The sequence below is a fragment of the Symphalangus syndactylus genome, chromosome 1 (genome assembly GCF_028878055.3).
Source record: "Symphalangus syndactylus isolate Jambi chromosome 1, NHGRI_mSymSyn1-v2.1_pri, whole genome shotgun sequence".
NCBI classification, from domain to species: domain Eukaryota; kingdom Metazoa; phylum Chordata; class Mammalia; order Primates; family Hylobatidae; genus Symphalangus; species Symphalangus syndactylus.
In genome coordinates this window covers 94,524,918-94,552,218 of record NC_072423.2, presented here as the reverse complement: position 1 = coordinate 94,552,218, position 27,301 = coordinate 94,524,918, and the positions used below count along the sequence as shown (strand labels likewise).

General features: G+C 47.3%; 2 protein-coding genes across 15 annotated transcripts; one reads left to right on the top strand and one right to left on the bottom strand.

Moving 5' to 3' along the window:
* The first annotated feature begins 17,654 nt into the window (after positions 1-17,654).
* Positions 17,655-20,813, top strand: RNASEH2C (ribonuclease H2 subunit C). 2 transcript variants are annotated; one of them, XM_055258572.2, is made up of 4 exons: positions 17,655-17,916; positions 18,073-18,248; positions 18,326-18,445; positions 18,681-20,813. In XM_055258572.2, the coding sequence occupies exons 1-4, from the start codon at positions 17,745-17,747 to the stop codon at positions 18,705-18,707; spliced, it is 495 nt and encodes a 164-aa protein (XP_055114547.1). In that variant the 5' UTR covers positions 17,655-17,744; the 3' UTR covers positions 18,708-20,813. The 2 variants fall into 2 exon arrangements, with proteins under 2 accessions (XP_055114547.1, XP_063491690.1); XM_063635620.1 differs by having other exon boundaries at positions 17,675-17,916; positions 18,326-20,813.
* On the bottom strand, positions 18,889-26,417 carry KAT5 (lysine acetyltransferase 5). 13 transcript variants are annotated; one of them, XM_055258331.2, is made up of 14 exons: positions 26,153-26,409; positions 25,987-26,053; positions 25,590-25,658; positions 25,366-25,502; positions 24,921-25,076; positions 24,757-24,831; positions 24,576-24,650; positions 23,684-23,932; positions 23,517-23,606; positions 21,678-21,818; positions 21,505-21,598; positions 19,742-19,901; positions 19,535-19,616; positions 18,889-19,442 (listed from the first exon to the last, which is right to left on the bottom strand). In XM_055258331.2, the coding sequence occupies exons 1-14, from the start codon at positions 26,162-26,164 to the stop codon at positions 19,308-19,310; spliced, it is 1,542 nt and encodes a 513-aa protein (XP_055114306.1). In that variant the 5' UTR covers positions 26,165-26,409; the 3' UTR covers positions 18,889-19,307. The 13 variants fall into 13 exon arrangements, with proteins under 13 accessions (XP_055114306.1, XP_063491683.1, XP_055114433.1 ...); XM_063635613.1 differs by having other exon boundaries at positions 23,684-23,767; positions 26,153-26,402; XM_055258458.2 differs by lacking the exon at positions 24,921-25,076 and having other exon boundaries at positions 26,153-26,417.
* Between the last annotated feature and the right edge of the window lie 884 nt (positions 26,418-27,301).

Here is a 27,301-nt window from a genome sequence, read left to right as displayed (position 1 = left end):
GCTGAGATCGCGCCACTGCACTCCAGCCTGAGCGACAGGGCAAGACTCCGTCTCAAAAAAAAAAAAAAAAAAAAAAGACTAAGCCTTCTGGTTGAATGGTGGAGTCAATTTCTTCTCTTGTGAGATGAGCCAATATTGTATTTCCATATGCTTGGAGGACTCAACCTGGCCTAAGTTGATAATATGAGTGAGCATTCTAAGTGCCTCTTCATCAAACAAGAGGTCTAAAATTAAAAAGAGCCTCTCATAAGTCATTTCAAATGAGCTAAGCTTTAAGGCTCCTCTTGGAGCCGTCCTCATGTGCAGAGAAGCTAGGGTAGGAGAGAAACCCAGGCCTCTGAGGTCTCCTGACAGGATTTTGCTACTGTCCTTTTATTTTTTATTTTATTTATTTTATTTTATTTTTTTTTTTTTTGAGACGGAGTCTGGCTCTGTTGCCCAGGCTGGAGTGCAGTGGCGCAATCTCGGCTCACTGCAAGCTCCGCCTCCCGGGTTCATGCCATTTTCCTGCCTCAGCCTCCTGAGTAGCTGGGACTACAGGTGCCCGCCACTATGCCCGGCTAAATTTTTGTATTTTTAGTAGAGACGGGGTTTCACTGTGTTAGCCAGGATGGTGTTGATCTCCTGACCTCGTGATCCACCTGCCTTGGCCTCCCAAAGTGCTGGGATTACAGGCTTGAGCCACCATGCCTGGCCTTTTTATTTTATTTTTATTTTTTGAGACAGAGTCTCGCTCTGTTGCCCAGGCTAGAGTGCAGTGGCGCTATCTCAGCTCACTGCAACCTCTGCCTCCCGGGTTCAAGCGATTCTCCTGCCTCAGCCTCCCAAATAACTGGGATTACAGGCACCCGCCACCATGCCTGGCTAATTTTTAGTAGAGACAGCGTTTCACCATGTTGGTCAGGCTGGGAGTACTGGTGTTTCTTCAGCTGTAGCTTTGGCTGCTCTGTCTGCCAGAACATTTCCTCTGATAATAGAGGTGTCTCCCTTTTGGTATCTCCTGCCGTGAGTAATCGCTACCTACTTTGGGAGTTGGACAGCATCTAACAGTTCCAAGCTCTCAGAATGTTGTGTGGGGGGGTCCCTTGGCTGTCAGTAGTAGCTGTTCTTTCCCTATGGCTTCATGAACATGGAACACCCACAACCCGTATTTGGAGCCAGTAAATATATTGATTCTTAAGTCTTTTCCCAATTGGAGGGCCCTAATTAGAGCAATTAATTCTGCTTTTTGAGCGGAAGTCTGGGGAAGTAAAACTTTTGCCTCAGTGATTTCTTGTTGGCTGACCTCTACATAAAGTGCCGGTCTTACTCCCTTATGAATAAAGCTGTTTCCATCTATAAACCACTTGACATCTGGATTAGGCAGGGGCTCATCTTTGAGGTCAGGCCTGCTGGAGAAAAGTCTATTCTATGATTTCCACGCAGGAGTAAATGAGTTGGGAATGTTTCTTAGGACATGAAATATGGCTACAGAGTAGCAGGGTTTAAAACCTGACATACTTTTAAGGGTAAAATCTGGGGTGAAGGCCGGGTGTGGTGATGCACGCCTGTAATCCCAGCACTTTGGGAGGCTGAGGCGGTGAGGCGAGTGGATCACTTGAGGTCAGGAGTTCGAGATCAGCTTGGCCAACATGGTGAAACCCCATCTCTACTAAAAATACAAAAATTAGCTGGGTGTGATGGTGGGTGCCTGTAATCCCAGCTACTCAGGAGACTGAGGCAGGAGAATCGCTTGAACCTGGGATGCAGAGGTTGCAGTGAGCCAAGATCATTCCACTGCACTCCAGCTTGGGCAACAGAGCAAGACTCTGTCTCAAAAAAAAAACAAAAAACAAAAAACTGGGGTATTAAGCAGAAGAGCTTGATATTTAAGTAAGCAACCTCCTATTAGCCATTGGTGTCCTTTGGCCTCTAGGACCCCCTGCACTGGGTCAGGGGGATGGGTCATGACATCTAATTTTTGTCCTAAAGTAAGCTTACTGGCTTCTTCTGCCAATAGACTGGTGGGGGCCACAGGTCCACAGCTCACAAGCATCCTGGCCACCCAGCTGCCACTTGTTCTAGCTGTTTAGAAAAGTAAGCCACTGATCTAGGATTCTTCCCAAGCCTTTGAGTGAGAATGCCCAAAGCATCCCTTGTTTTTCAGCTACTCCTGTCACCATCTCTTCTTCACCCCTGGCTCACTCACCACTGATACAGGGCAGGTTCTTGGCTTCACACAGGAAAGAATTCAAAAGCAAGCCAGTGGTAAAAGAAAACAGCTTTGTTGAATTGGTGGCAGCATTAAAGCTCCGTGACTGCTCCTGTGGAGCAGGCAATGGACAGTGTGCTGAGAGTAGCAGCCTAGCACCAGTTTTCCAGTCCTATTTATACCCACCTTTCTTTTCTTTTCTTTTTTTTTTTTTTGAGACGGAGTCTTGCTCTGTCACCCAGGCTGGGAGTGCAGTGGCGCGATCTCGGCTCACTGCAAACTCCACCTCCCGGGTTCACGCTATTCTCCTGCCTCAGCCTCCCAAGTAGCTGGGACTACAGGCGCCCGCTACCACACCCAGCTAATTTTTTTGTACTTTTAGTAGAGACGGGGTTTCACCGTGTTAGCCAGGATGGTCTCGATCTCCTGACCTCGTGATCCACCCGCCTTGGCCTCCCAAAGTGCTGGGATTACAGGCGTGAGCCACCACGCCCAGCCTATATCAAAAATAGCTAGAAACTTCTTTTTTTTTTTTTTTTTTTTTTACAGATCTTACTCTGTCACCCAGGCTGGAGTGCAGTGGTGTGGTCTAGGCTCACTGCAACCTCTGCCTCCCAGGTTCAAATGATTCTCATGTCTCAGCTTCCCAAGTAGCTGGGATTACAGGTGCGTACCACCACACCCTGCTAATTTTTGTATTTTTAGTAGAGGCAGGGTGTCACCATATTTGCCAAGCTGGTCTTAAACTCCTGACCTCAGGCGATCCACCCACCTTGGTCTCCCAAAGTGCTGTGATTACAGGTATGACCCATTGCACCTAGCCTAAAAATAGCTAGAAACTTCTGAGTGTTGCCATGGCAAGGGGCAGTAACTTCCAGGCGTTGCTAAGGCAAGAGGCGATAACTTCTGGGTATTGCCATGGCGATGGTAAACTGTTATGGTGCTCATGGGTGTGTCTTATGGGCAGGTGCTTTTGGTGCCTCTTCTTCATTTCAGTCAGTCTTCATTCAAGTCTGGAGTTGATTCCCACCTGCCTCTACCCCAAAGAGACCCCTAATAGCCAAAACAATTCTGAAAAAGAACTGGACAAACACTTCCTGATTTCAAAATTTATGACAAAGCTACAGTAATTAAAACAATGTGGTACTGGCATAAAGACAGACACATAGACCAATGGAATAGACGGCCCAGAAATAAACCCTCTAATAGATGGTCCAGTGATCTTTGACAAGGGTATAGAGACTACCCAATAGGAAAAGGGCACTCTTTGGAACAAATGGTGCTGGGAAAACTGGATCTTGACATGCAGAATAATGAAGTTGGACCATATACAAAACACCGTATACAAAAATCAACTCAAAATGGATTAAATACCTAAATGTAAGACCTAAAACTTTAAAATTCTTAGAAAAGAACTAAGGACAGGGCCAGGTGCAGTTGCTCACACCTGTAATCTGAGCACTTTGGGGGGGCTGAGTCGGGTGAATTGTCTGAGCTCAGGAGTTCAAGACCAACCTGGGCAACATGGTGAAACCCCGTCTCTACTAAAAACACAAAAAATTAGCTGGGTGTGGTGGTGCATACCTGTAGCCCCAGCTACTCGGGAGGCTGAGGCAGTAGAATCACCTGAACCCTGAAAGTGGAGGTTGCAGTGAGCCAAGATAGTACCAATACACTCCAGTCTGGGTGACAGAGTGAGACCCTGTCTCAAAAAAAAAAAAAAAAAAAAAAAAATGACGGCAAAACATCACAGCATTAAATTTGACAGTGATTTCTTGGATATGATACCAAAGGCACAGGCAACAAAATAAAATATAGACATCAAATTTTACGAAAATTGAAAATTTTGTGCATCAAAACACAATATTAATGAAGTAAAAAGGCAACCCATAGAATGGGAGAAAATACTTGAAAATTATATATCTCAGAATTGCTATGCAAAATATAGACAGAACTCCTAAAACTCCACAACAAAAAGCTAACTTGATTCAAAAATGGGCAAAGGACTTTAATAGACATTTTTCCAAATAAGATATAGAAATGGCCAACAAGCCCATGAAAAGAGGCTCAGTATCACTAATCATTGGGGAAATTCAAATCAAAACCACAATGACATACTATCTCACACCCATTAGGATGGCTATTATCAAAAAACAAAATAACAAGTGTTGGCAAGGATGTAGAGAAATTAGAACCCTTGTGTACTGTTGGTGGGAATGTAAAATTGTACAGCCAGTGGGTAAAACTGTATGGCTGTTCGACAAAATATCAAAAACACAGTTACCAAATGATCCAGCAATTCCACTTATTGATATATACTCCCCAAGGAATTGAAAGCAGGATCTTGAAGAGATATGTGTACACCCATGTATATAGCGGCATTATTCACAATAGCTAACATGAAAGCAACGCAATTGTCCCTTGACAGATGAATAGAATGTGATGTATACACAATGCAATGTAATATTATTTAACCTTTAAAAGGAAGGAAATTCTGACATATGCTACAACATGGATGAACCTTGAGGACATTATGCTAAGTAAAATAAGCTCATCACAAAAAGACAAATACTGTATGATTCCACTCACATGAGGTTCTTAGAGTCGTCAAAGTCATGGAGAGAGAGAGTAGAATGGTACTTGCCAGGGACTACGGAAAGGGGTAATGGAGAGTTGTTGTTTAATGAGTATAGAGTTTCAGTTTTACAAGATGAAAAGAGTTACAGAGATGGATGGTGGTGATGGTTGCACAACATTGCAAATGTATTTAATATCACTGCATTGTACACTTAAAATTGGTTAAAGTGGCCGGTTGCGGTGGCTCATGCCTGTAATCCTAGCACTTTGGGAGCCCGAGGCGGGCAGATCACCTGAGGTCAGGAGTTCAAGAACAGCCTGGCCAACATGGTGAAACCCTGTGTCTATTAAAAATACAAAAATTAGCCGGGCGTGGTGGCGGGCGCCTGTAATCCCAGCTACTTGGGAGGTTGAGGCAGGAGAATTGCTTGAGCCTGGGAGGCAGAGGTTGCAGTGAGCCAAGATTACTCCATTGCACTCCAGCCTGGGTGACAGAGCAAGATTCTGTCCCAAAAAAAAAAAAAAGAAAAAAGATTGATTAAAGCTGGGCACAGTGGTATGTGCCTATAGTCCTAGCTACCTGAGAGGCTGAAGCAGGAGTATCATTTGAGGCCAGGAATTCAAGGCTATAGTATGCTATGATTGTGCCTGCAAATAGCCACTGCACTCCAGCCTGGGCAACATAGTGAGGCTCCCAACTTTTAAAGAAATGGGTAAGATGGTAAATTTTATGTTATGTCCATTTTAACACAATGTTTTTAAATGAAAAATATTTAAAAGTCTATGTCTAGGCCAGGCACGGTGGCTCACGCCTGTAATCCCAGCACTTTGGGAGGCCGAGATGGGTGGCTCAGGAGGTCAAGAGATGGAGAACATCCTGGCCAACATGGTGAAATCCCGTCTCTACTAAAAATAGAAAAATTAGCTGGGCGTGGTGGCACGTGCCTGTAGTCCCAGCTACTCGGGAGGCTGAGGCAGGAGAATCGCTTGAACCTGGGAAGCAGAGGTTGCAATGAGCCGAGATCTCACCACTGTACTCCAGCCTGGTGACAGAGCAAGACTCTGTCTTCAAAAAAAATAATAAATAAATAAAAATAAAAATCTATGTCTAGGCACGTTAATATTCAAACTTCAGAAAACCAAAGACAAAGAGAAATTCTTCACAGAAACCACGGTGGGAGAATGCCTTAACTACAGAAGAACAAGGAAAAGAATTACATCAGAGTTTTCATCAGAAGCCATGCAAGCAAGAAAAGAGTGGAGTGAAACATTTAAAATGTTGAATGAAAAAAAAAAAGATAGTAACCTAGAATTCTGTAGCCAGTGAAACTGTCTTTCAAAAGTGAAGGAGGCTTAATCAAACAAACAAAAACTGAGGGTATTTGTTATTAGTAGACCTGCCTTGCAAGAAATGTTAGAAGTTCTTCAGAGGGAAGGAAAATTATAGTGGCCAGAAGTTCAGATCTATATGAATAAAGGAAGATCATTAGAGAAGGAATAAATTAAAGTAAAACAAATCTCATTTATTTTTTATCATTCTTGATCCAATAGGTAACTGCTTATGCAAAGTAATAATAGTTAAAATGGGTCCCCAGCACATAAGCCCACATATTGCCCTACACCCCAGGGAACAGGTGGTCCAGTATATCAGAGAGACTGCCCTCAGGATATATGGAGCCAAAATGCATGCCCCCTAAACCTGAGAGCTGTCTGCTCAGGGCCATAGCCACAGACAGCAACCCCACTCCCTCCAGCAGCAGGGCTACCATGCACCAATATGCACTGCCCGAGGACCCAATATCTGGTCCACTGCCACCACCACTAGTTCCCTCACGAGATGCCTGGAGTCCTGAAGACCAGTCAACCTGGGGCTCACTATCACAACCGCTAGTGCCTTCATGCACCACCTGGAGGCCTGATGACCAGCCTACCTGGTGCCCCAGGCCCCAGCAAAGCCTCACCAAAGCCTCCACAAACAACTATAGCCTAAGCTACTCAGGAATTCACAGATATCACTGACATTGATTACAACTGAATAAATCATATAAAGACTACACTATGGCACCCACTCAGAACCAAAGCCAAAGTGCCCTAACCAACCAACACTATAGACACATCTACAGAAAAAAGACTTCCCTATGAAAGCCACTCCATAAAACTGGAAGGATGGACTATTACACCCAATGTGCAGATATCAGTATAAAGGCATAAGAAACATGAGAATGCAGGAAATACAACTCCTCCAAAGAAACACAATAATTCTCCAGTAACAGACCCCAAAGAAAAGTAAATCTATGAAATGCCTGAAAAGGAATTCAAAATAATAATCTTAAGGAAACTCAGTGAGGCTAGGCACAGTGGCTCACGCCTATAATCTCAGCACTTTGAGAGGCCAAGGTGGGAGGATCACTTGAGCCCAAGTGTTCAAGACCAGCTTGGGCAACATAGGGAGACCCTGTTTCTACCAAAAGTTTTTTAAAAAATTACCTGGGTATGGTGGCACATGCCTGTGTTCCCAGCTACATGGGAAGCTAAGGCAGAGGATCACTTGAGCCAGGGAGGTTGAGGTTGCAATGAGCCATGATTATGCCACTCATTCTGACCTGGGTAACAGAGCAAGGCCCTGTCATAAATGAATGAATGAATGAAAGAATAAATAAATAAATAAATAAATAAATAAATCCAAACAGAAAGCCTAAAATTGAAATGGTCTAGGAATAGACTATTATAAAAATATAATCAAGAGCTTCAACAATAGACTAGATAAGACAGAAAGATGAATTTCTGAACTTGAAGGTAGGCCTTTTGAAAAAAATTCAGTCAGAACAAAGGGAAAAAAGAATAAAAAGGAATGAAGAAAGCCTATGTGACATTTGGGACACCGTCAAGTGGACAAATATTGAAATTTTTGGAATTCCAGAAGTAGAGATGGGAAAAGGCACAGAAAATCTATCTAATGAAATAATAGCTGGAAACTTCCCAAGTCTTGAAAGAGATATAGATATCTAGGTATAGGAAGCTCAATGATTTCCCAATAGATTCAACCCAAAAATGTCCTCTCTGTGGCACATTATAATCAAACTGCCAAAAGTCAAAAAGAAGGAAGGAATTCTAAAAAGAGAAAGAGAAAAGTATCAAGTTACATATAAGGGAATCTTCATCAGACTAATGGCAGATTTCTCAGCAGAAATCTTACAGACCAGGCCAAAAACACTCACCAAGAATACTATACCAAACAAAGCTAGCCTTCAGAAATGTATGATAAATAAAGTCTTTCCCAGATAAGCAGAAACTGAGGGAATTTATTACCACTACATTGAACTTGCAAGAAATGCTCAAGGTAGTCCTACATCTGGAAGCAAAATGATGATATCCATCATCATGAAAACACACAAAAGTATAAAAATCACTGGTAGAGCAGGTACACAAAGGAGAAAGAGAAAGGAATCAAATATTACTACCACAGAAAAACACCAAATTACAAAGATAAACAATAAAAGAGGAAGAAAGAAAAGAAGGATAAACAAAAAAGTCAGAAACGCATTAACAAAATGGTGGGACTAAGTCCACATCTCTCAATAACCTTAAATGTAAATGGTTTCAATTTCTCAGTTAAAAGATATAGACTGGCTGACTGGGTATCAAAAACACGACCTAACTATATGCTGCTTACAAGAGACTCACTCATCTGTAAAGACACACAGACTGAAAGTGAAGGGATAAAAAAAAATGTATATATATATATATATATTCCATGCAAATGGAAAGCATGAAAGAGAAGGAGTAACTATACTTAGACAAAATAGACTAAGCCAAAAAAACATAAAAGGAGACCAAAAAGGTCATTATATAATGACAAAGGGATCAATTCAGAAGAGGACATAATGAATGCACCCAACACTGGAGCACCCAGGTTCATAAATCAAATATTATTACAGCTAAACAGAGAGATAGACCCCAATTCAATAATAACTGGATACTCTAACACCACACAGTCAGCCCTGAACAGATCATGTAGACAGAAAATAAACAAAGAAATATCAGACTTAAACTGCACTATAGACCAAACGGACATACATACATTTCATCCAACAGCTGCAGAATACACATTCTTCTTATCAGCTCATGGACTATTCCCCAGGATAGACCATATGTTAGGTCACAAAACAATATTAACCAATATAAAAAATTGAAATCTTATCAAGTTTTTTCTCATACTACAATGGAACAAAAATAGAAATCAATAATAAGAGGAACTCTGGAAACTACATAAATACATGAAAATTAAGTAACATAATCCTGAATGACCACTGGGTCAATGATGAAATTTAATAGAAAATTTAAAATTTTTGAAACTAATGAAAATGGAAATACAACATACCACAACCTGTAGATACAGCAAAAGCAGTACTAGGAGAAAAGTTTATAGCAATAAACATCTACAACTAAAAAGTAAAAAGATTTTTAATAAACAACTGAACAGTATACCTCAAGGAATCAGAAATGCAAGAACAAATTACATCCAAAACTAGTTGAAGGAAAGAAATAATAAAATCAGAGCAGAATTAAATAGAGGCTAAAAAATTACAAAAGATCAAAAAACCAAAAAGTTGGTTTTTGAATAAATAAAATTGACAAGCCATTAGCTAGACTAAAGAAAAAAGAGAGAAGACAAAAATAAATAAAATCAGAAATTAAAAAGGAGACATTAATACAGATATCACAGAAATACAAAGGATCATTAGAGACTATTATGAACAAATATATGCCAATGAATCAGAAAACCCAAAAGTAATGAATAAATTCCTGGACACATAGCCTACCAGTATTGAACAGGGAACAAATGGAAAACCTGAACAAACCAATAACAAGTAAGACAGCTGTTGCAGTGGCTCATGCCTGTAATCCCAGCATTTTCGGAGGCCAGGGCAGGCAGATTGCTTGAGTCCAGTAGTTCACGATCAGCCAGAGCACCACAGAAAAACCCCATCTCTACAAAAAATACTAAAAAACGACATGGTGGTACGCATCTATAGTCCCAGCTATTTGTGAGGCTGAGATGGGAGGATCACCCAAGCCCAGGACGTCAAGGCTGCAGTGAGCCCCACCCTCAAGCTGAAAAGCCACAACATGGTTGAGCCTGGAGGACATTATGTTAAGTGAAGTAAGTCAGGCACAGAAACAATGTTCTTAATTAAAAAAAAAAACTTTGGGGCCTGGCGAGGTGGCTCACACCTGTAATTCCAGCACTTTAGGAGGCTGAGGCAGGCGGATCATCTGAGGTCAGGAGTTCAAGACCAGCCTGGCCAACAAGGTGAAAGCCTGTTTCTACTAAAAATACACACACACACACACACACACACACAAAATAGCTGGGCATGGTGGCACACGCCTGTAATCCCAGCTACTAGGGAGGCTGAGGCAGGAGAATAGCTTGAACCCAGGAGGCAGAGGTTGCAGTGAGCTGAGATCACGCAATTGCCCTCCAGTTTGGGCAACAAGAGTGAAACTCTGTCTAAAAAAAAAAAAAAAAAAAAAAAAAAAAAAAAACTTTGGCTAGTCCAAAGGTAGTGAGTTATCTCAACTGTTCAACTGCTCAGTCAGTTACAGATCAAACTCCTTGCTCTACTCTTTCCCTTCTTCTCACTAGTGCATGTGACTAGCATTAAAATAAATAAAATAAAAAATACTTTACTGCTAAAAAGTGCTAATGATCACCTGCACCTTCAGCAAGTTGTAATCTTCTTACTGGTGGAGGGTCTTGCCTTGATATTGATGGCTGCTGACTGATCAGGATCGTAGTTGCTGAAAGGTGGAATGGCTGTGGCAATTTCTCAAAATACGACAATAATGAAGTTTTCCACATCGATGGACTCTTCCTTTCGCAAAAGACTTCTCTGTAGTATGTGATGCAGTTTGATAACATTTTACCCACAGCAGAACTTTCATAATTGGAGTCAGTCCTTTCAAACCCTGACACTGCTTTATTAACTAAATTTATGTAATACTCTAAATCCTCTCTTGTCATTCCAACAATGTCCACAGCATCTTTACCAGGAGTAGATTCCTTCTCAAGAAATCACTTTCAGAGCTGGGCACAACGGCTCACGCCTGTATTTTGGGAGGCCAAGGTGGGAGGATCACTTGAGCCCAGGAGTTTGAGACCAGCCTGGGCAACATGACAAGACCTCTATCTCTAAGAAAATAAAAATAAAGAAACTACTTTCTTCGCATATCCATAAGAACCAACTCCTCATCTATTCAAGTTTTACTATGAAATCGCAGCAATTCAGTCACATCCTCCTGTTTCACTTCTCATTCTGGTTCTCTCATTATTTCCACCACATTTGCAGTAACAGAAGTCTTGCTCCCCTCAAAGTCATCCATAAGTGTTGAAATCAACATCTTCCAAACTCCTGTTAATGTTGCTATTTTGATCTCCTCTGATGAATTACAAATGGTCTTGATGACATCCAGGATTCTAGATTCCAAAGGAATCCCTGTCTATGGAAGCTTATAGCCTTACAAAATGTATTTTTTAAATAATAAGAGTTGAAAGTAGAAATTACTCCTTGATCCATGGGCTGCAGAATAGATGTCGTGTGAGCAGGCAGGAAAAAACAATTTCCTTGCCTGTCCCCATGAGAGTTCTTGGGTGATCAGGTGCAGTGGTAATGAGCAGTAATATTTTGAAAATAATATTTTTTTCTAGGCCAAGCATGGTGGCTCATGCCTGTAATCCCAGCACTTTGGGAGGCTGAGGCAAGCAGATCACTTGAAGCCAAGAATTTGAGACTAGCCTAGCCAACATGGCAAAACCCCATCTCTACTAAAAATATAAAATTTAGCTGGGCATGGTGGTGCGCACGTGTAGTCCCAGCTACTCCAAAGGCTGAGGCATGAGAATCACTTCAACCCAGGAGGTGGAGGTTGCAGTGAGCTGAGATTGCACCACTGCACTCCAGCCTCGGCAACAGAGCGAAACGCTATCTCAAAACAAACAAACAAAAAAAGAGTATTTTTTTCTGAGCGCTACTTCTCGTGATCTTAGACTATTCAGTAAACCATGCTGTCAACAGATGGCAGTCATTCAAGCTTGTTGTTCCATTTGTACAGCAGAGGCAGAGTAGATTGAATGGAATTCTTACGAGCCCTAGGATTTTCAGAATAGTAAATGAGCACTGGCTTCAACCTAAAGTCACCATCTGCAGTACCCCTAATAAGAGAGTCAGCCTGTCCTTTGAAGCTTTGAAGCCAGGCATTGACTTTTCTCTAGCTCTAAAATTCTAAGAAGGCATCTTCTTCCAATAGAAGGCTGTTTTGTCTACATGGAAAATCTGTTGTGTAGCACAGTCACCTTCATCAAGGATCTTAGCTAGACCTTCTGGAAACTCGTTGCAGCTGCTGCATCAGCACTTGCTGCTTTACCACATTCATGTTAATGGAGATGGCTTCTTTCCTCAAACCTCACAAACCAACCTCTGCTAGGCCTGTATTTTCCTTCTGCAGCTTCCTTACTTCTCTCAGCCTTCATAGAATTGAAAAGGATTAATGTGGCCGGGCACTGTGGCTCAAACCTGTAATCCCAGCACTCTGGGGGCCAAGGCAGGAGGATCACCCGAGGTCAGGAATTTGAGACCAGCCTGGCCAACATGGTGAAACCCTGTCTCTACTGAAAATAGAAAAATCAGCCAGGCGGCCGGGTGCGGTGGCTCACGCCTGTAATCCCAGCACTTTGGGAGGCCGAGGTGGATGGATCACGAGGTCAGTAGTTCAAGACCAGCCTGACCAACATGGTGAAACCTTGTCTCTACTAAAAATACAAAAATTAGCCAGGTGTGGTGGCGTGTGCCTGTAGTCCCAGCTACTCGGGAGGCTGAGGCAGGAGAATTGCTTGAACCTGGGAGGCAGAGGTTGCAGTGAGCCGAGATCTCACCATTGCACTCCAACTTGGCTAACAGAGTGAGATTCCGTCTCAAAAATGAATAAATAAATATAAAAAATCAGCCGGGCATGGTGGTGGGTGCCTGTAATCCCAGCTACTCAGGAGGCTGAGGCAGGAGAATTGCTTGAGCCCAGGAGATGGAGGTCGCAGTGAGCCGAGTTCGTGCCACTGCACTCCAGCCTGGCTGACAGAGTGGACTCTGTCTCAAAAAAAAAAAAAAAGGAAAGGAAAAAAATGCATATTTCCTAGCTTTGTCCACTGGAAATATCTAGAAACAAAGGCTAACCCAGTAGCAATGAATACATCTAGTATCAGATCGGATTACTAAATATCATTTCCCACTGAAGGGAACCAGGGATCTTTGGAGAGATGTATAATTCCAAGTCTGGGGCAGGAAATGTACAAGATGAGCCAGGAACATCTTGTGGTACTGGAAAACAAAGATATGTATAAAAGATCACTAGGGTCACATCAAAAGGTTCAAGAGATAACTTGAAGACTGGCAAAAGATGGGGAAATTTGCACCTCAATAAGAATAATAATCACAATTATGTGAAACATAAAACTGTTAACCCATTATTTATTATTTTTATTTATACTTATTTATTTATTTAATATTTATTTAACATTTTTAAAAGGTCACCATTGGAATATGTTAGGGCAACAAATCATTATTTTAAGAACTGGAAAATAAAAGGATCTTTTTTGAGATGCAGTCTCGCTCTGTCACCCAGGCTGGAGTGCAGTGGCTCGATCTCAGCTCACTGCAACCTCCACCTCCTGAGTTCAAGCAATTCTCCTGCCTCAGCCTCCTGAGTAGCTGGGATTACAGGCATGCGCCACCACGCCCGGCTAATTTTTGTATTTTTTAGTAGGGACAAGGTTTCACTGTTTTGGCCAGGCTGGTCTCTAACTCCTGACCTCAAGTGATCCACCCACCTCAGCTTCCCAAAGTGCTGGGATTACGGGCGTGAGCCACTGTGCCCAGCCTAATTATTTTGTCTTTCTTATCCTCACTGTACCAACAGGCAACCAAATGATGATGGGGAGAGTTTTTCTTTATAGACCTATTTCAGCTAGTAAATGAAGAAGAAATGGGAGGACTTAGAATATCAGTTTTAGGCTGGACACCATGCCTCACACCCGTGATCCCAGCACTTTGGGAGCCCAAGGGAGGGGAGCAGATCACTTGAGGTCAGGAGTTGGAGACCAGCCTAGCCAACATGGTAAAACTCCGTCTCTACTAAAAATACAAAAATTAGCCTGGCGTGGTGGCATGCGCCTGTAATCCCAGCTACTCAGGAGGCTGAGGCAGGAGAATTGCTTGAACTTGGGAGACAGAGGTTGACCTGAGTGAGCCGAGATCATGCCACTGCACTCCAGCCTGGGTTACCAGGTGAGACTCTGTCCCGAAAATATCTATGTGTGTGTGTGTGTGTGTGTGTGCGCGCGCGCGCGCGTTTTAACCTCTAATGAATTAAAGGATCTAGGCAATGATCATCTATGGCTGCTAACCTCACAAAAAGAGGGAAAAACACAAAACCACCCATGAAGTAGTCTTGCCCCCTCCCCTCCCCAAAGAATCAAATTAAGCTTCTAGATGTAATTACAGAAAATACAGGTATAGATTACCTTGACACTATAGGAATGCAATTACTAATATCCAGACTATGGGAAACTTGCAAAACCGAAAACATAAAAATAAAAAATAAGATCCAACATCTACTCTCAATTTTTAAAAGCTCTTAGTAGTACAGCTTTAATGAGACGTATATAACAAGTCAAAAGGCAGTTTCATGATTATTGGTGAAACAGCAGAAGCACTCCCATGAAAGTTTCAGGAAAAAGACAATGTTGTCCTCTGACACCAGTAACATTTGAGAGACTGTTCTGCAAGTACTGGCCAAGGCAATTAGAAAAGAAAACAAATTACAAGGTGTAATGAAAACAAAACAAAACAAAAACAAAAAGAAGACGTAATGATGAGGTAAAATTATCATCATTTGAAAGAGAGGTGACTAATTCTGGGGATCTTAAGAAAATAAAATAAAAATCATCAGGAACAAAATAATTCAGTCGATATCTAGTTTAAAAATGGATTTATAAAAACCAACAGGTCTGCTGTAGACAAGGGGTCTGAAAACTATGGCCTGTGGTTCAAATCCAACCCCTTGTCTGTTTTTGCAAAGATTTACTGGAACACAACAACGCTCATTCATTTATGTATTGTCTATGGTTGCTTTCATGCTGTAACGGTGAAGTTGAGTAGCTGCGACAGAAGCCATAAAGTCCACAAAACCTAAAATATTTACTATTTGACCCCTTACAGAAAAAGTTTGCCAACCCCTGCTATAGATTAAAAAAAAAAAAAACATCAGTCAGAAAATAAAATGAAAAAAATAAAAGCCCCAATTTTGGTTTTTAGAGAAAGGGTCTCCCTCCGTAACCCAGGCTGGTGTGCAGTGGTGCAATCGTGACTCAAACGGCAGCCTCAAACTCCTGGGCTTAAGTGATCTTCCCATCTTAGCTTCTTGTGTAGCTGGGACTACAGGCACATGCCACTGTGCCCCACTCATGTTTAAAAAAATGTTTTCTCTGTAGGAACGGAGTCTTGCTATGTTTCCCAGGCTGGTCTCAAACTCCTGGCCTCAAGCAATCCTCCCCTATCTTGGCCTCCTAAAGCACTGGAATTACAGGTGTGAAGCATCATGCCCAGCCCCTCAGTTCTTAACAGAAACAATTATTAATATAAGCTAGGAAGAAATAAACTTTACAATATGTATTAATAACTATTATATATGAAAAAAACCTCACAACTGTACAGATATCCAAGGAGATGTGAATAAATGGAATTATGTCTTTCCTGATAGAAAACTAAAGCATGCCTTTTTCTAAATTTATCTGCCACTCTAGTCAAAGACCAACAGGAATACATCTGCAGTTGAACAAATTGGGTATATTACTCCTGCACTCTGGGGAATTTCAGTAAGAGGGTGCTAGAAAGGACTTAAAGGAGGATTTGTGCCCATGTTCAGTGATTTCAGTCAGGGTTTAGGGAAGCCAGGCTGCTCTCTGGCTTGGATGCTGTCAGAGGTGGGGGTATGTTTATGACAAACTATCTTAATGAATCCTGCCCAGAAGGAGAGAAGATTAGTTGGAGGCTAATGCTGTAATTGGTAAGGAAACAACAGTCACTCTCTTATGGAAGAAAGAGGTATGTTTCATGCCTTTTGTGGTTTGGACAGTGTTCACCTTTGCCAGCGTTCAGATGTGACGATGTAGTAGTTCTGTTTCTGTCTTGCTCCCTCATGGTCACAGAGTGACCTTGTCCGATGCTGATGTTCTCTGAAATTGTTTATGTTCAACAGAATACAAAGACCAGCTCCCAGATGTCCAGGGATGTATAAATTCAATGCAATTTAAATCTAAATTTCCAGTTTTGTGTTTGTTTTATGTGAGAACTTGAAAAAATATATCTAAGTTGGGTGTCTGAACAAATAAACGTTAGAGAAGAGATGAGAAACCAAAGAGAGAGAATTGTGAAATCTAAAAGACTGAAAAATGTTGATAAATTTGGCTACAAAAACTTAGTCTTTGTCCTGGGTGCAGTGGCTCACGCCTGTAATTCCAGCGTGATTTGGGAGGCCAAGGCGGGCAGATCACTTGAGTTCAGGAGTTCCTGACCAGCCTGGGCAACATGGCGAAACTCCACCTCTACCAAAAATACAAAAATTAAGGCCGGGCGCGGTGGCTCAAGCCTGTAATCCCAGCACTTTGGGAGGCCGAGGCGGGTGGATCACGAGGTCAGGAGATCGAGACCATCCTGGCTAACACGGTGAAACCCCGTCTCTACTAAAAAATACAAAAAAATTAGCCGGGCGTGCTGGCGGGCGCCTGTGGTCCCAGCTACTCGGGAGGCTGAGGCAGGAGAATGGCGTGAACCCAGGAGGTGGAGGTTGCGGTGAGCCGAGATCGCGCCACCGCACTCCAGCCTGGGGGACAGAGAAAGACTCCGTCTCAAAAAAAAAAAAAAAAATACAAAAATTAGCTGCGTGGTGGCGCAGGCCTGTGGTTCCAGCTGCACCGGAGGCTGAGGTTGGGGGATGGATTAAGCCTGGGAGGTCGAGGCTGCAGTAAGCCAATCAAACCACCGCACTCCAGCCTAGGCGAGTGAGACCTTGTCTAAAAAACCAAACAACAACAAAAATAAGTCTTTGTCCAGCAAAAATCACCTTTACACAGGTTTGCAAGACAGACCACAGATAAAACAGTTTCAATGCTTTTGAGAAAAGGGTTGATGTCCCTAATAAACTAAAAATGAATAACCTACCTACTAATCAATATAAAAAGAGTACTTTTCAGAATCCTTTTAGATTTTTACAACGACATGTGCCATTAAAAACAATAAAAAAAACCCCGGCTGGGCGCGGTGTCTCACGCCTGTAATCCAAGCACTTCAGGAGGCCGAGGCTGGAGGATCACCTGAGGTCAAGACTTTGAGACCAGCCTGGCCAACATGGCGAAACCCCGTCTCTACTAAAAATACAAAAATTAGGTGGGCGTGGTGGTGCGCGCCTGTAATCCCAGCTACTCCGGAGGCTGAAGCAGGAGAATCGCTTGAACCCGGGAGGCAGAGGTTGCAGTGAGCTGAGATCGTGCCACTGCACTCCAGCCTGGGCGACAAAACGAGACTGTATCTAAAAAAAAATAATAATAATAATTAAAAGAATGAAAGAGGGAAGGAAGGGAAGGAAAGGAAGGAAGGGAAGGGAAGGGAGAAAGGAAGGGAGGGAGGGAGGGAGGGGGGAAGGGGGGAGGGAGGGAAGGAAGGAAGGAAAAAAGCAAAACAAAACTGGAAAACCGTAGGACTTGGACCCAGGGAAAGTGTTAGGGGTAAGGGGACTACACTTCCCGTGAAGCTCCGCGGCGGCTTCCCGTGAGGCTCCGCGGAGGCTTCCTGAGAGGCCCTGCGCGCTTTCCGCGCCAGCTTTAGCGTCAGCCCGCGAGCCCTGGCGTCGCGTAGGAGCGAGGATGGAGAGCGGCGACGAGGCGGCCATCGAGAGGCACCGCGTCCACTTGCGCTCCGCTACATTGCGCGACGCCGTCGCCGCCACACTGCACCTGCTGCCCTGCGAGGTCGCGTTGGACGGGCCCGCCCCAGTGGGGCGCTTCTTCACCCCCGCCATCCGCCAGGGCCCCGAGGGTGAGCGCCGCGGCCGGACTACGGCTCCCGGCAGCCCCCGCGCTCCTCATCGCCTGGGCTCTTGGGGATCGTGTTCCGTCCGGAGGTGGCGGGAGGGCAGCTCCAGGCTCGCCCCTAGGGACTCCTGCCTGAGGCCCTTTGCGCCTCCCGCTCCAGGACTCGAAGTGTCGTTTCGGGGCCGCTGTCTACGGGGAGAGGAGATGGCGGTGCCGCCTGGCCTCGTGGGATACGTGATGGTGACGGAAGAGAAGGAGGTGTCGATGGGGAAGCCAGACCTCTTGCGGGATTCCGGGACTGACGACCAAGCAGAGGAGCCGCTGGAGCGGGACTTCGTGAGCAAAGGGATAGGGTTGAAAGGGGGTGCGGGCGGGAGCTGTAGTCCCGATGCCGAGCCAGGCCCCTTCCCCAGGACTGCTTCATTGGAGCCACTGCCAGCTTCAGCCGCTTCACCCTGTGGGGTCTGGAGACCGTCCCTGGCCCGGATGCCAAAGTGCGTGGGGCCTTAACTTGGCCCAGCCTTGCGGCAGCGGTGAGTAAACGAGGAGCTCCGTCTTGCCGCCGGGTGGATGGGCTGGGGAGCACAGTTGGGCAGATGGAGCCTGGAGGATTCTGCTGGGCAGTGCGTGGGAAGCGTAGCTCCCTGACCACTCTTCCTAGCATGTCTAGAAGGGGTTATTCTGAACAGCTGGGTCCTTCCTCGGGTATGGGGGCCAGCCTGCCGCCCTGTCTTACAAGTCGAACAGTAGAGGCGACTCCTGTTGCAGATTCACGCACAGGTGCCCGAGGACTGAGAACCAGAGCTTGAAATTCAAAGCTGCGATCCCTTCACAGCAGTAAACCAGCTCTTTGGAACCACTGATTCCATCACCCCAATAAAGGAGCTCTTCACAGCACCTGTGAGTCTGGGCGCCTTAGAGCCCCTAAGCCAGCATGGGCCCCTTTCCCCCGCCCCTCAAGAAGTTTGCATGGCTCTGGCATATAGAAACAATTTATTGCCAGGGGCAATATGGGTAAGAGAAGCCAGAATTTTTTGCAGCCAGCACCCACCCCACCCCCAACTTCTACTTTACAAAAGAAATTTTTACAATCACCAGCCCTCTGTACAGAGCTCCCCCACCCCCCATCTCACTGTACACAGCTGCCTGGCTCCCTTTGGTCCCTGGTTCAGAGCAGGCCTGGGCCTGTGGCCAGCTGACCTTGGAGGTGGCCTGAGCCCTGTGCTTGCCTTGCTGCCGGGCACCAATGGGCCCCTGCCAGGCCTGTCCCCTCCTTTTGGAGCTGTCCTCAGCGCCATCTCCCTTAGAGTGCTTTGTGGGAGCTACAGTGGGGGCGGGGTGGGCTATCAGCCCCAGTCCTGCTGCCATCTTGGTACTGCAGTGGGCAGTGCCTGGTCACCACTTCCCCCTCTTGCTCCAGTCCTTGGGAGTGAAGTGCAGACACTTGGAGTCAATCCGCAGGAGCCGCTTGAGCATGGCCCGCTCATGGCCATCCACGATGTCCTCTGACAGTGTGAGGATATACTGGCCCTGGGCAGAGGAGATGGGTTCAGCAGGTGGTCAGCCCACAGGGGCCTGCACTCTGCATCCCACACACCTGTCTCCCCTGCCTGCCTCCCTACCTTGTAGTAGTTGATGAGATTGAGGTACTGCAGAGTGGAGATGACATCCTCCTTCTTGATGCTGGTGATTTCACTAATCTCACTGTGGGAGAGCAAAGGTCAGGTTCCCTGAGGACCTTCATCTGTCCCCAGGAGCCCCAAGAGTGAGTAAGCCCAGGAACAGACAGGCCATGCCATGTACCCCCAGGTAGGCAGCGCCAGGCTCACTTGATGGTGATCTGTGGCCTCTCCCCACTCTCCGACTTCAGCCCCATCAGGATCTCCAGGATGGTCTGGGACCAGTAGCTTCGATAGGATAGGAGGCCAAGGTCTGAGAGGGGCTTCTCAGGGGTCCCTGTTTTCCCTTCCACTTTGGAGAGTTCATAGCCTAAAGCAATGGAGCAGGAGAGGGTGAGTAAGAGGTCACAGATGAACATAAGCAACATTTGAAAACACAGGTCACCAAGGCAGGTTGCCTAGTTCCCATCATGGCCCTGCCACTTGGCAGTTCTGTGCCCTCCGCTTCTCTGTGCCTCAGTTCCCTCAGGAAGAACTGAGTATTCACTCTTCCCCTGTGTGCTGAGCACAGTGGAAGGCATGAGGGCACTGAGAGGAGCAGCTGCAGTCAACCATGAGGGTGATCAGAGGCCAGTGAAGGCTTATGGGCCGGGGATGCAGAGAAAATGGCTCAAAGCTGCCTCCAATTTTCCTTTGCCATCCCAGGCTCCATGTCTGGGCATGTAAGGAAGTAGAGACAGATTCCTGTCTCTAATCCAGACCTGAGAATGCTTCAATTCTCAAAGTCCTCCTAGCTGGGATCTTGGGAGTATTAGCTGCTGTAAGACCTGAGTGGCCTGACTGGGTGGTTGTGAGGATGCAAGGAGAAAAGGTGCACCAAGGTGCCTCCCAAGTCGGGGAGACCATTCCTGGGAGCCAGGTGACTGACCCCCACCGTGGGTGTTTCCCTCCAACTAGTGCTGATAGCTGGGCACTGGGAGGAAGTCCCAAGTGAGATCCTCAGACCCTGCACAGCCCTGAGTGGCTTCACATCTCTTGGTCAGTGTCTTCATTCTCCCCAGTCAGGGACCTGGGATGTTTGTTACTTCTAGAAGCCCTTCCTCACCCTCAGAATGGACCTTAGCCCCTTGCTGGTCCTATCCACATCCCGTCTCCATTGCTGTCTGAGCTCCAAGACTGAGTTTCTTCAAGGATCCATTTGTGCTACCAGGCTGAGAAGTTCTGCGAATGTGACCCCATCTGGGCATTATTTAACCAATAAAATGTCTCAAATGGACCATAACCTTGATCAGGTAAAGCCTCTGTGTCTTCACCAGGCCAACAGCTAGAACTTCCTCGTTTCTCAGGTCAGAGCTTGGTTATTACAAGTGAGTGGTGAGACAGACAGAATGGGAGGTGATGGGGAGTAAGAGGCTGAGAAGCAGAAGGGGCTTCAGGGTTGAGGAGGGCACTGAAGAGCCCATGTGTGATGAAGGTCAGAGTCCCTTCTGGCTTTAAGAGACTGACCACTGGACACAAGGAGCGAGGGACAAATCCATGCTTACGTCTATCTGTTGACAGCATTTTGGACACCTGCCTGCAAGGCTCAGGGGACAACTGCGGACATTAACCACTGGTCCTTGCCCAAGGACTTGTATCATGGCACACGTTACCAGATACATGAGCACCAGCGGCTCACTAACCTTCTGCCTGTGGCCCCAGGCAGGAGCATGTAAATCAGATTCGGGGAAAGCTAAGTGGCACTTAGAACCCTGGCTAAGGAGCAAACTGTGGGGCTGAGAACCTACCCCAGATAAGCAGGGCAGTCAGCCTGAATGGAGAGAACCCCGAGAGAGTGCCACTGTTATTACTGGCTGGCTCCCCTAGAGGCTGGGCTGCACAGCCAGGGTTGAGAATCACGGTAGCCCGGCACATCTGCCCGTGAGGCACCGATCATGGGTGCACTACCCCCTGGCCGCAGCACACATACTCACTGAACTCGATCAGCAGCTTGCCGTAGCCCCGGCGCTGGTAGGGAGGCAGGGTTAGGATGCAGGCCACATTGTAGTCTTCTGTTGATTCTTTCTCCTGGAAAAGGTGCAGGTGAGTGTCAGGGAAGGGACCTGGCTCAGGACAGGGCACAGGGACAGCCTGGGCAGGCACTGACCTTTGAGAAGTAGCCCACGATGTGGAAGCCCTTACAGTCATACTCCGTCATGACGTAGAAGAGGAAAGGGTCTGTGTCATAGTATAGTGTCTTATGGTCAAGGAAACACTTGGCCAAAAGACACAGGTTCTGGGAATAACTCTGCAAGAGAAAAGGCTTGTCACCACTCTGGGTATCCCGCCTTGAGCCTGGCCAGTAGTTCAGGGTCAACCAGGAACCAGGAACAGTGGTTCGTGCTATGCCCCAGGCTGATAGGTAATGAGTGTTCTTCCCTGGCTGGGCCTGACCCACTCCACCAGCCCACAGCTTAGGCAGGGCTGCTTCTCAGTGTTGAAAAGCCTGTGTGCCAGATGTGTGATGGTATCTAAGTGCCTCCCTGCTCAGTCGGGCAAGTTTCCCGCCTTGCTCCGCACACCTCCATCTAAGCCTGGCCAGGAGAGACCACTGCCCTTTAATGTTTTTAACAGCAGTCAACAAACTAATGTGTCCAAAGTCAGACTCTGACCACGGCTCCTTAGAGAAGGTCTCTCCCTATCTGACAGTCTTGAGAGTCTAGCTGTTAAAACACATAGCATTCTACATCCACAGTCACACCTCCTGGGAACTGACCTGCTACTCTACAACAGAGTTAAGGAGTTCTGGAATTTAACAAAATAATTGCCTTAGGGGTTACCCCAGCAAAATTATGAATCCTGCTGCTTTATTTCTGCACACGATTTCTCCTGCATTTCAGGCATTGTGTTTTGTTTTTGTTTTTTTTTTTTTGAGACAGGGTCTCACTCCTGTCACCCAGGCTGGAGTGCAGTGGTGCAATCATGAATCACTGCAGCCTTGACTTCCCAGGCTCAGGTGATTCTCCCAACTCGGCCTCTGAGTACCTGGGGGTTTCTCCATGTTGCCCAGGCTGGTCTCGAAATTCTGGGCTCAAGTGATTGGCCCACCTCGGCCTCCCAAAGTGCTGGGGTTATAGGTATGAGCCACTGTGCCCAGCCAGAAATTGCTTATTATTATTTTTTTTAGACAGAGTCTCGCTGTCTCCCAGGCTGGAGTACAGTGGCACAATCTTGGCTCACTGCAAGCTCTGCCTCGTGGGTTCATGCCATTCTCCTGCCTCAGCCTCCCGAGTAGCTGGGACTACAGGCGCCCGCCACTGCGCCCGGCTAATTTTTTGTATTTTTTTTAGTAGAGACAGGGTTTCACTGTGGTCTTGATCTCCTGACCTCATGATCCGCCCGCCTCGGCCTCCCAAAGTGCTGGGATTACAAGCATGAGCCACCAGCAATTGCTTTTTAACCGCCTGCTGCTACGTACTGCCACTTGGATGCCCAGGCCCATGTTAATAATTACAGAATAGTGGTTAACACAGCATCTTTATCACCTGAGCTCTGTCTCATGTAAAAGCCTTCCCTCATCCTCCCTTTTCTGCCTCACAGCCAGAATGATCTTTGCCTTTCACAAAGACCATCTTTGTGCATCCATGCCTACTCAGAACACCAGTGAGAAATTCCCTCAGTCACTTTGTCATCCACCAAGGCTCAAAGGTAACCCTCTATGAAGCTCTGCTGACCACCTCCTTTGGGTCCTGCTAACCTACCCTCTGTTTCATGACACTTAGGACACTGGGAGCTAGAGGTCATTGGTATGTCTGTCTCTCCCATGGACTAAGCTGTCAGAGAACAGAGACGGTCTCATTCCTGGCTACCTGCACCTGCCAGACAGCAGGAACTCAATAAAAATGGACTGAACTGATCTGCTGGCTTGACTGGTCAGTGCTTACTTGAGCAAGAAGAAGCTGTCATTTGATTCACCCCAGCACCCCACTGCCTCTCAGACACTAACCTTGTTCTTACGTCCATCAATCTCAAAGAAGGAGATGGTGCCCTTGCGGTAAATCTCATTGCCTGGAGGATGTCGTAGGTCGCACTTGGTCTGGGGAAGAGAGGAGGATCAGGAACAAGGGCAACGTGGAGAGTGCTGGGAAGGCAGCCTCCCTGGACCCCTCATACCAAGTGACGCTGAAGACACTTGAGGCTACGGCCGTACTTGAGGCAGAACTCGCACAGGTAGAGGACAGGCAATGTGGTGAGTTCCTGTGGGTACGGGGAGAAGTACCACGGCTTAAGGCGGTGCCGGCCGAGCTCAATGCACTCAATGTTCTTCATCCGGGTGACGATGTCGTCGTGGCTTCGGTCAGACACCAGGCTGCCAGTCATGCGTGGTGCTGACGGTATTCCATCTGAGCTGTCCTGGGAGTCCTGCCCAGGGCCAGTGGAAAATACCAGGTTATAAGAGAGAGCTCAGCAGAACACCATAGCTCACAGCCCTTTGACAGGTTTCCTTCAAGCCTAACAGCAACCCTATGGGGGAGGTACCATGATCCCCAATTTCCAGATAAAAAACCTGAAACCCTAAGGGATTGATGATGTGGAAAAGATCACCCAATGACCCTGTTTTTGAGATGGAGTCTCACTCTGTCGCCCAGGCTGGAGGGCAGTGGCACGATCTTGGCTCACTGCACCTCCGGGGTTCAAGCAATTATCCTGCCTCAGCTTTCTGAGTAGCTGGGATTACAGGTGCCCGCCACCACGCCTGGCTAATTTTTGCATTTTTAGTAGAGACAAGGTTCCACTATGTTGCCCAGGCTGGTCTCGAACTCCTGACCTCAGGTGATCCGCCCACCTTGGTTGGCCTCCCAAAGTGCTGGGATTACAGGTATGAGCCATGGTGCCCGACCCCAATGACTCATTTGAACCATGTTCTGCCTGGCTCCTAATCCCACCAACACTAGCCCTGCCTACCACCCCTTCTTTATTTTTAAACTCATCACTAAATAACTCTCCACCCTGCCTGCATCCCTTCCTTTTCACCCAGCTCCCTTCTGCTGCTCCCCAGACCCACCTCATCAGTGCCCAAACAATTCGATTTTCGCTTCCGTCCTGGCTGGGCTGCCACTGCCCTACGGGCTGCTCCATTCTGCCGGGATAGTAGGTAAAGAAGGGATGGCTGTGAAATGAGCCTGAAAGAGGCCACCAGAGGGTAGAAGAGAGGAAGGGAACAAGAGATGATTTGGGGAACTCACCTGGGGAAAAACCGAGGCCGGGGCTGTCTCGCTGGGCACTGGAGTTGCTGGTGAAACCACCTCCACCTTCCGTTTCTGCAGAGAGAAACCAACAAAGGTGGGTCAGAAGGTAGAGAAGGTGGGACCTGAGAAGAAAGCAAGGTCCCTGGAATTGCTGAGGGTACCGTTGAGCGGTGGTTGGGCTGCAGGCAGGAGCTGGAGGAGAGCGGCTGGTCAGGCTCGCCACCGGGAATGGCCTCCCGCTCCTTGGGCAGGTTGAAGCGGAGTGTGATCTGGACCGGGATTGGCAAGGTCTTCCCGCTGGCCTGGGCCGAGGCCGGCTGTAGAGATAGGTCCAGGGTCTTCCTCTGGGGCGGGGATGGCAGTGGGATGGGGAAGGGGAAGAGGGATCCCTCACCTCAAAATTATCAAACCCCACCCTCGCCTTCTGAAGGACACAGGACTAGCTACTGGACTCTGGGAGCTACATGTGCAATTTGGCCCCCATCCTTTGCAAGATGAAGTCAGGGTGAGAGGGAGCCGCCTCCTGCCCCTCCAGGAGCCCCTAATGCCAACAGATAAGAGAAATAGGAGGCAGGAGAGAAGAGGTGAAGTGGGGGACCTACTCACCACCTCTCTCTCTGGAGAGCCGGGACGGGACCCAGGAAGTCCGTTCTTGGTGGGGGTCTTGGCCTCTTTCTTGGGGAACTGGATCTTCTTTAGGTCCAGCCGCTCGTGCGTCACCCATTCATCCAGACGTTTGTTGACTGTAGCAGTGGGGATGGCTCAGGACAGAATGCCAAAGGCTGTCCCCCAACCCTACCCTGATGCCCCACCTCAGGACCAGAACTCACAGTCAATGTAATGGACGTAGAAAAGTTTTCGGCCACTGATGTCCTTCACGCTCAGGATCTCGGCCAGGGCTATGGGAATAGCATAGGCAGGGGCCTTAGACGGGCCAGGCTATGAGACTCCACCCTTCCACGACCTGAACTCCACCCCCAGGCCGGATCCCTAAGCTCCAGCACTTAGAAGGTCTCTCCTAAGCCTCCTTCAGTCACAAGTGCCACCCCTTTCCAGGCCCCGCCCTGTACCTCTCGGAGCAGCTAAGAGCCACGCCCCTTCATCAGAGTATCTGCTCCCCGCCCGCCCCATAATTCCAGAGGCCCCTCCCCATCCCGGGGGTTCCGTTGACTCCCTCCCGCCCCTCGCCCTCAGGTTCCTTAGCCCCGCCCCACCAACGTCACTCACGCCACTCATCTTCGTTGTCCTGGTTCCGCCGCAGCACGGGTAGGCGGCAGCCCTCGATTATCTCCCCCTGGGGAGACAGCGCGGCGCCAGGGTCGGCTACTGGGGGGCCTCGGGCTCTACCCACCTCCCCTGGCTCCCTCCGCCCCGCCCCGGGCACCGGACTCACCACCTCCGCCATCTTCCCTCCCTCCACTGCCACTTCCGGCCCCTCTGGGAGACGTCACTTCCGGAACCGAGCCCCCTGTGGGCCTGGGCCTCACGAAGCCCCTGTAGAGGGGGACCTTTGAGTGACACCGCGACCCAGCTGCAAGGGGCAAGACTGCCCCTGTGACTTGGGGGAAAAACGGAGTGTTACAAGCCTCAGGCCAAGTCCTAGGTGGAAACGCCACAACGTGCACGGCGATTGGGGACTACTGAGTCCGTCACGTGACGCCCACCGGGTGCGACGCTGGTCACGTGAATGCGGAGCGGGTCACGTGGCAATACCGTTTGGGCTTTGATGGAGGGCAGTCCTCGGGCGTCTCCTTGTGGCGGCGGGAGGTATTGCCGGGAGTCAACTGCGCGCCAGAGGCTGGAGAAAGAAGTGGGCTTAGAGGGGCTCGAAGGCTCCCCAAAGCCTGTGGACTTCATTCCATAGGCAGGAGGACTCAGGGAAGATTCCTAGCTTTATTTTGTATATTAGGCTTTTTAAAATTTTTTATTTATTTTATTTATTTATTTATTTATTTTTGAGACGGAGTCTCGCTCTGTCGCCAGGCTGGAGTGCAGTGGCGTGATCTCGGCTCACTGCAAGCTCCGCCTCCTGGGTTCATGCCATTCTCCTGCCTCAGCCTCCCAAGTATCTGGGACTACAGGCGCCCGCCACCACGCCCGGCTAATTTTTTGTGTTTTTAGTAGAGACAGGGTTTCACTGTGTTAGCCAGGATGGTCTCGATCTTCGAACCTCGTGATCCGCCCACCTCGGCCTCCCAAAGTGGCGGGATTACAGGCTTGAGCCACCGCGCCCGGCCTGTGGGGGTCTCTTTTCATTTTCACTCCTAAGCCAGGGTGGGGGGTGGTGGGGGCTGGGACATGGGCTCTTCCGGGGGACACCCCAACCCCTCTGCTCCTTTCTACAACCTCTGCTGTTCCTCTCTTCCCCTTTCCTCATCCTTTCATAATCGCCTTGGTGGGCAGTGGCAAGGTGACTGGCTCAATATCTGAGCATTTATTCTTCCAAATCTTTTTGGGTTTTGGGGAGTTTTTGTTTTGTTCTGTTTTTTAGACAGCATCTCACTCTATCTCCCAGGCTGGAGTGCAGTGGTGTGATCACGGC

Excerpts from the sequence above, each read along its gene's own strand:
- RNASEH2C (XM_063635620.1), top strand. The coding sequence starts at position 17,745 with ATGGAGAGCGGCGACGAGGCGGCCATCGAGAGGCACCGCGTCCACTTG. Across the intron at positions 17,917-18,072 it reads CATCCGCCAGGGCCCCGAGG|GACTCGAAGTGTCGTTTCGG; the intron begins GTGAGCGCCGCG and ends CTCCCGCTCCAG. Across the intron at positions 18,249-18,325 it reads AGCCGCTGGAGCGGGACTTC|GACTGCTTCATTGGAGCCAC; the intron begins GTGAGCAAAGGG and ends CCCCTTCCCCAG.
- KAT5 (XM_055258002.2), bottom strand. The coding sequence starts at position 26,164 with ATGGCGGAGGTGGTGAGTCCGGTGCCCGGGGCGGGGCGGAGGGAGCCA. Across the intron at positions 24,651-24,756 it reads CGGCCTCGGTTTTTCCCCAG|AATGGAGCAGCCCGTAGGGC; the intron begins GTGAGTTCCCCA and ends CTATCCCGGCAG. Across the intron at positions 23,607-23,683 it reads AGTGTCTTCAGCGTCACTTG|ACCAAGTGCGACCTACGACA; the intron begins GTATGAGGGGTC and ends TCTCTTCCCCAG.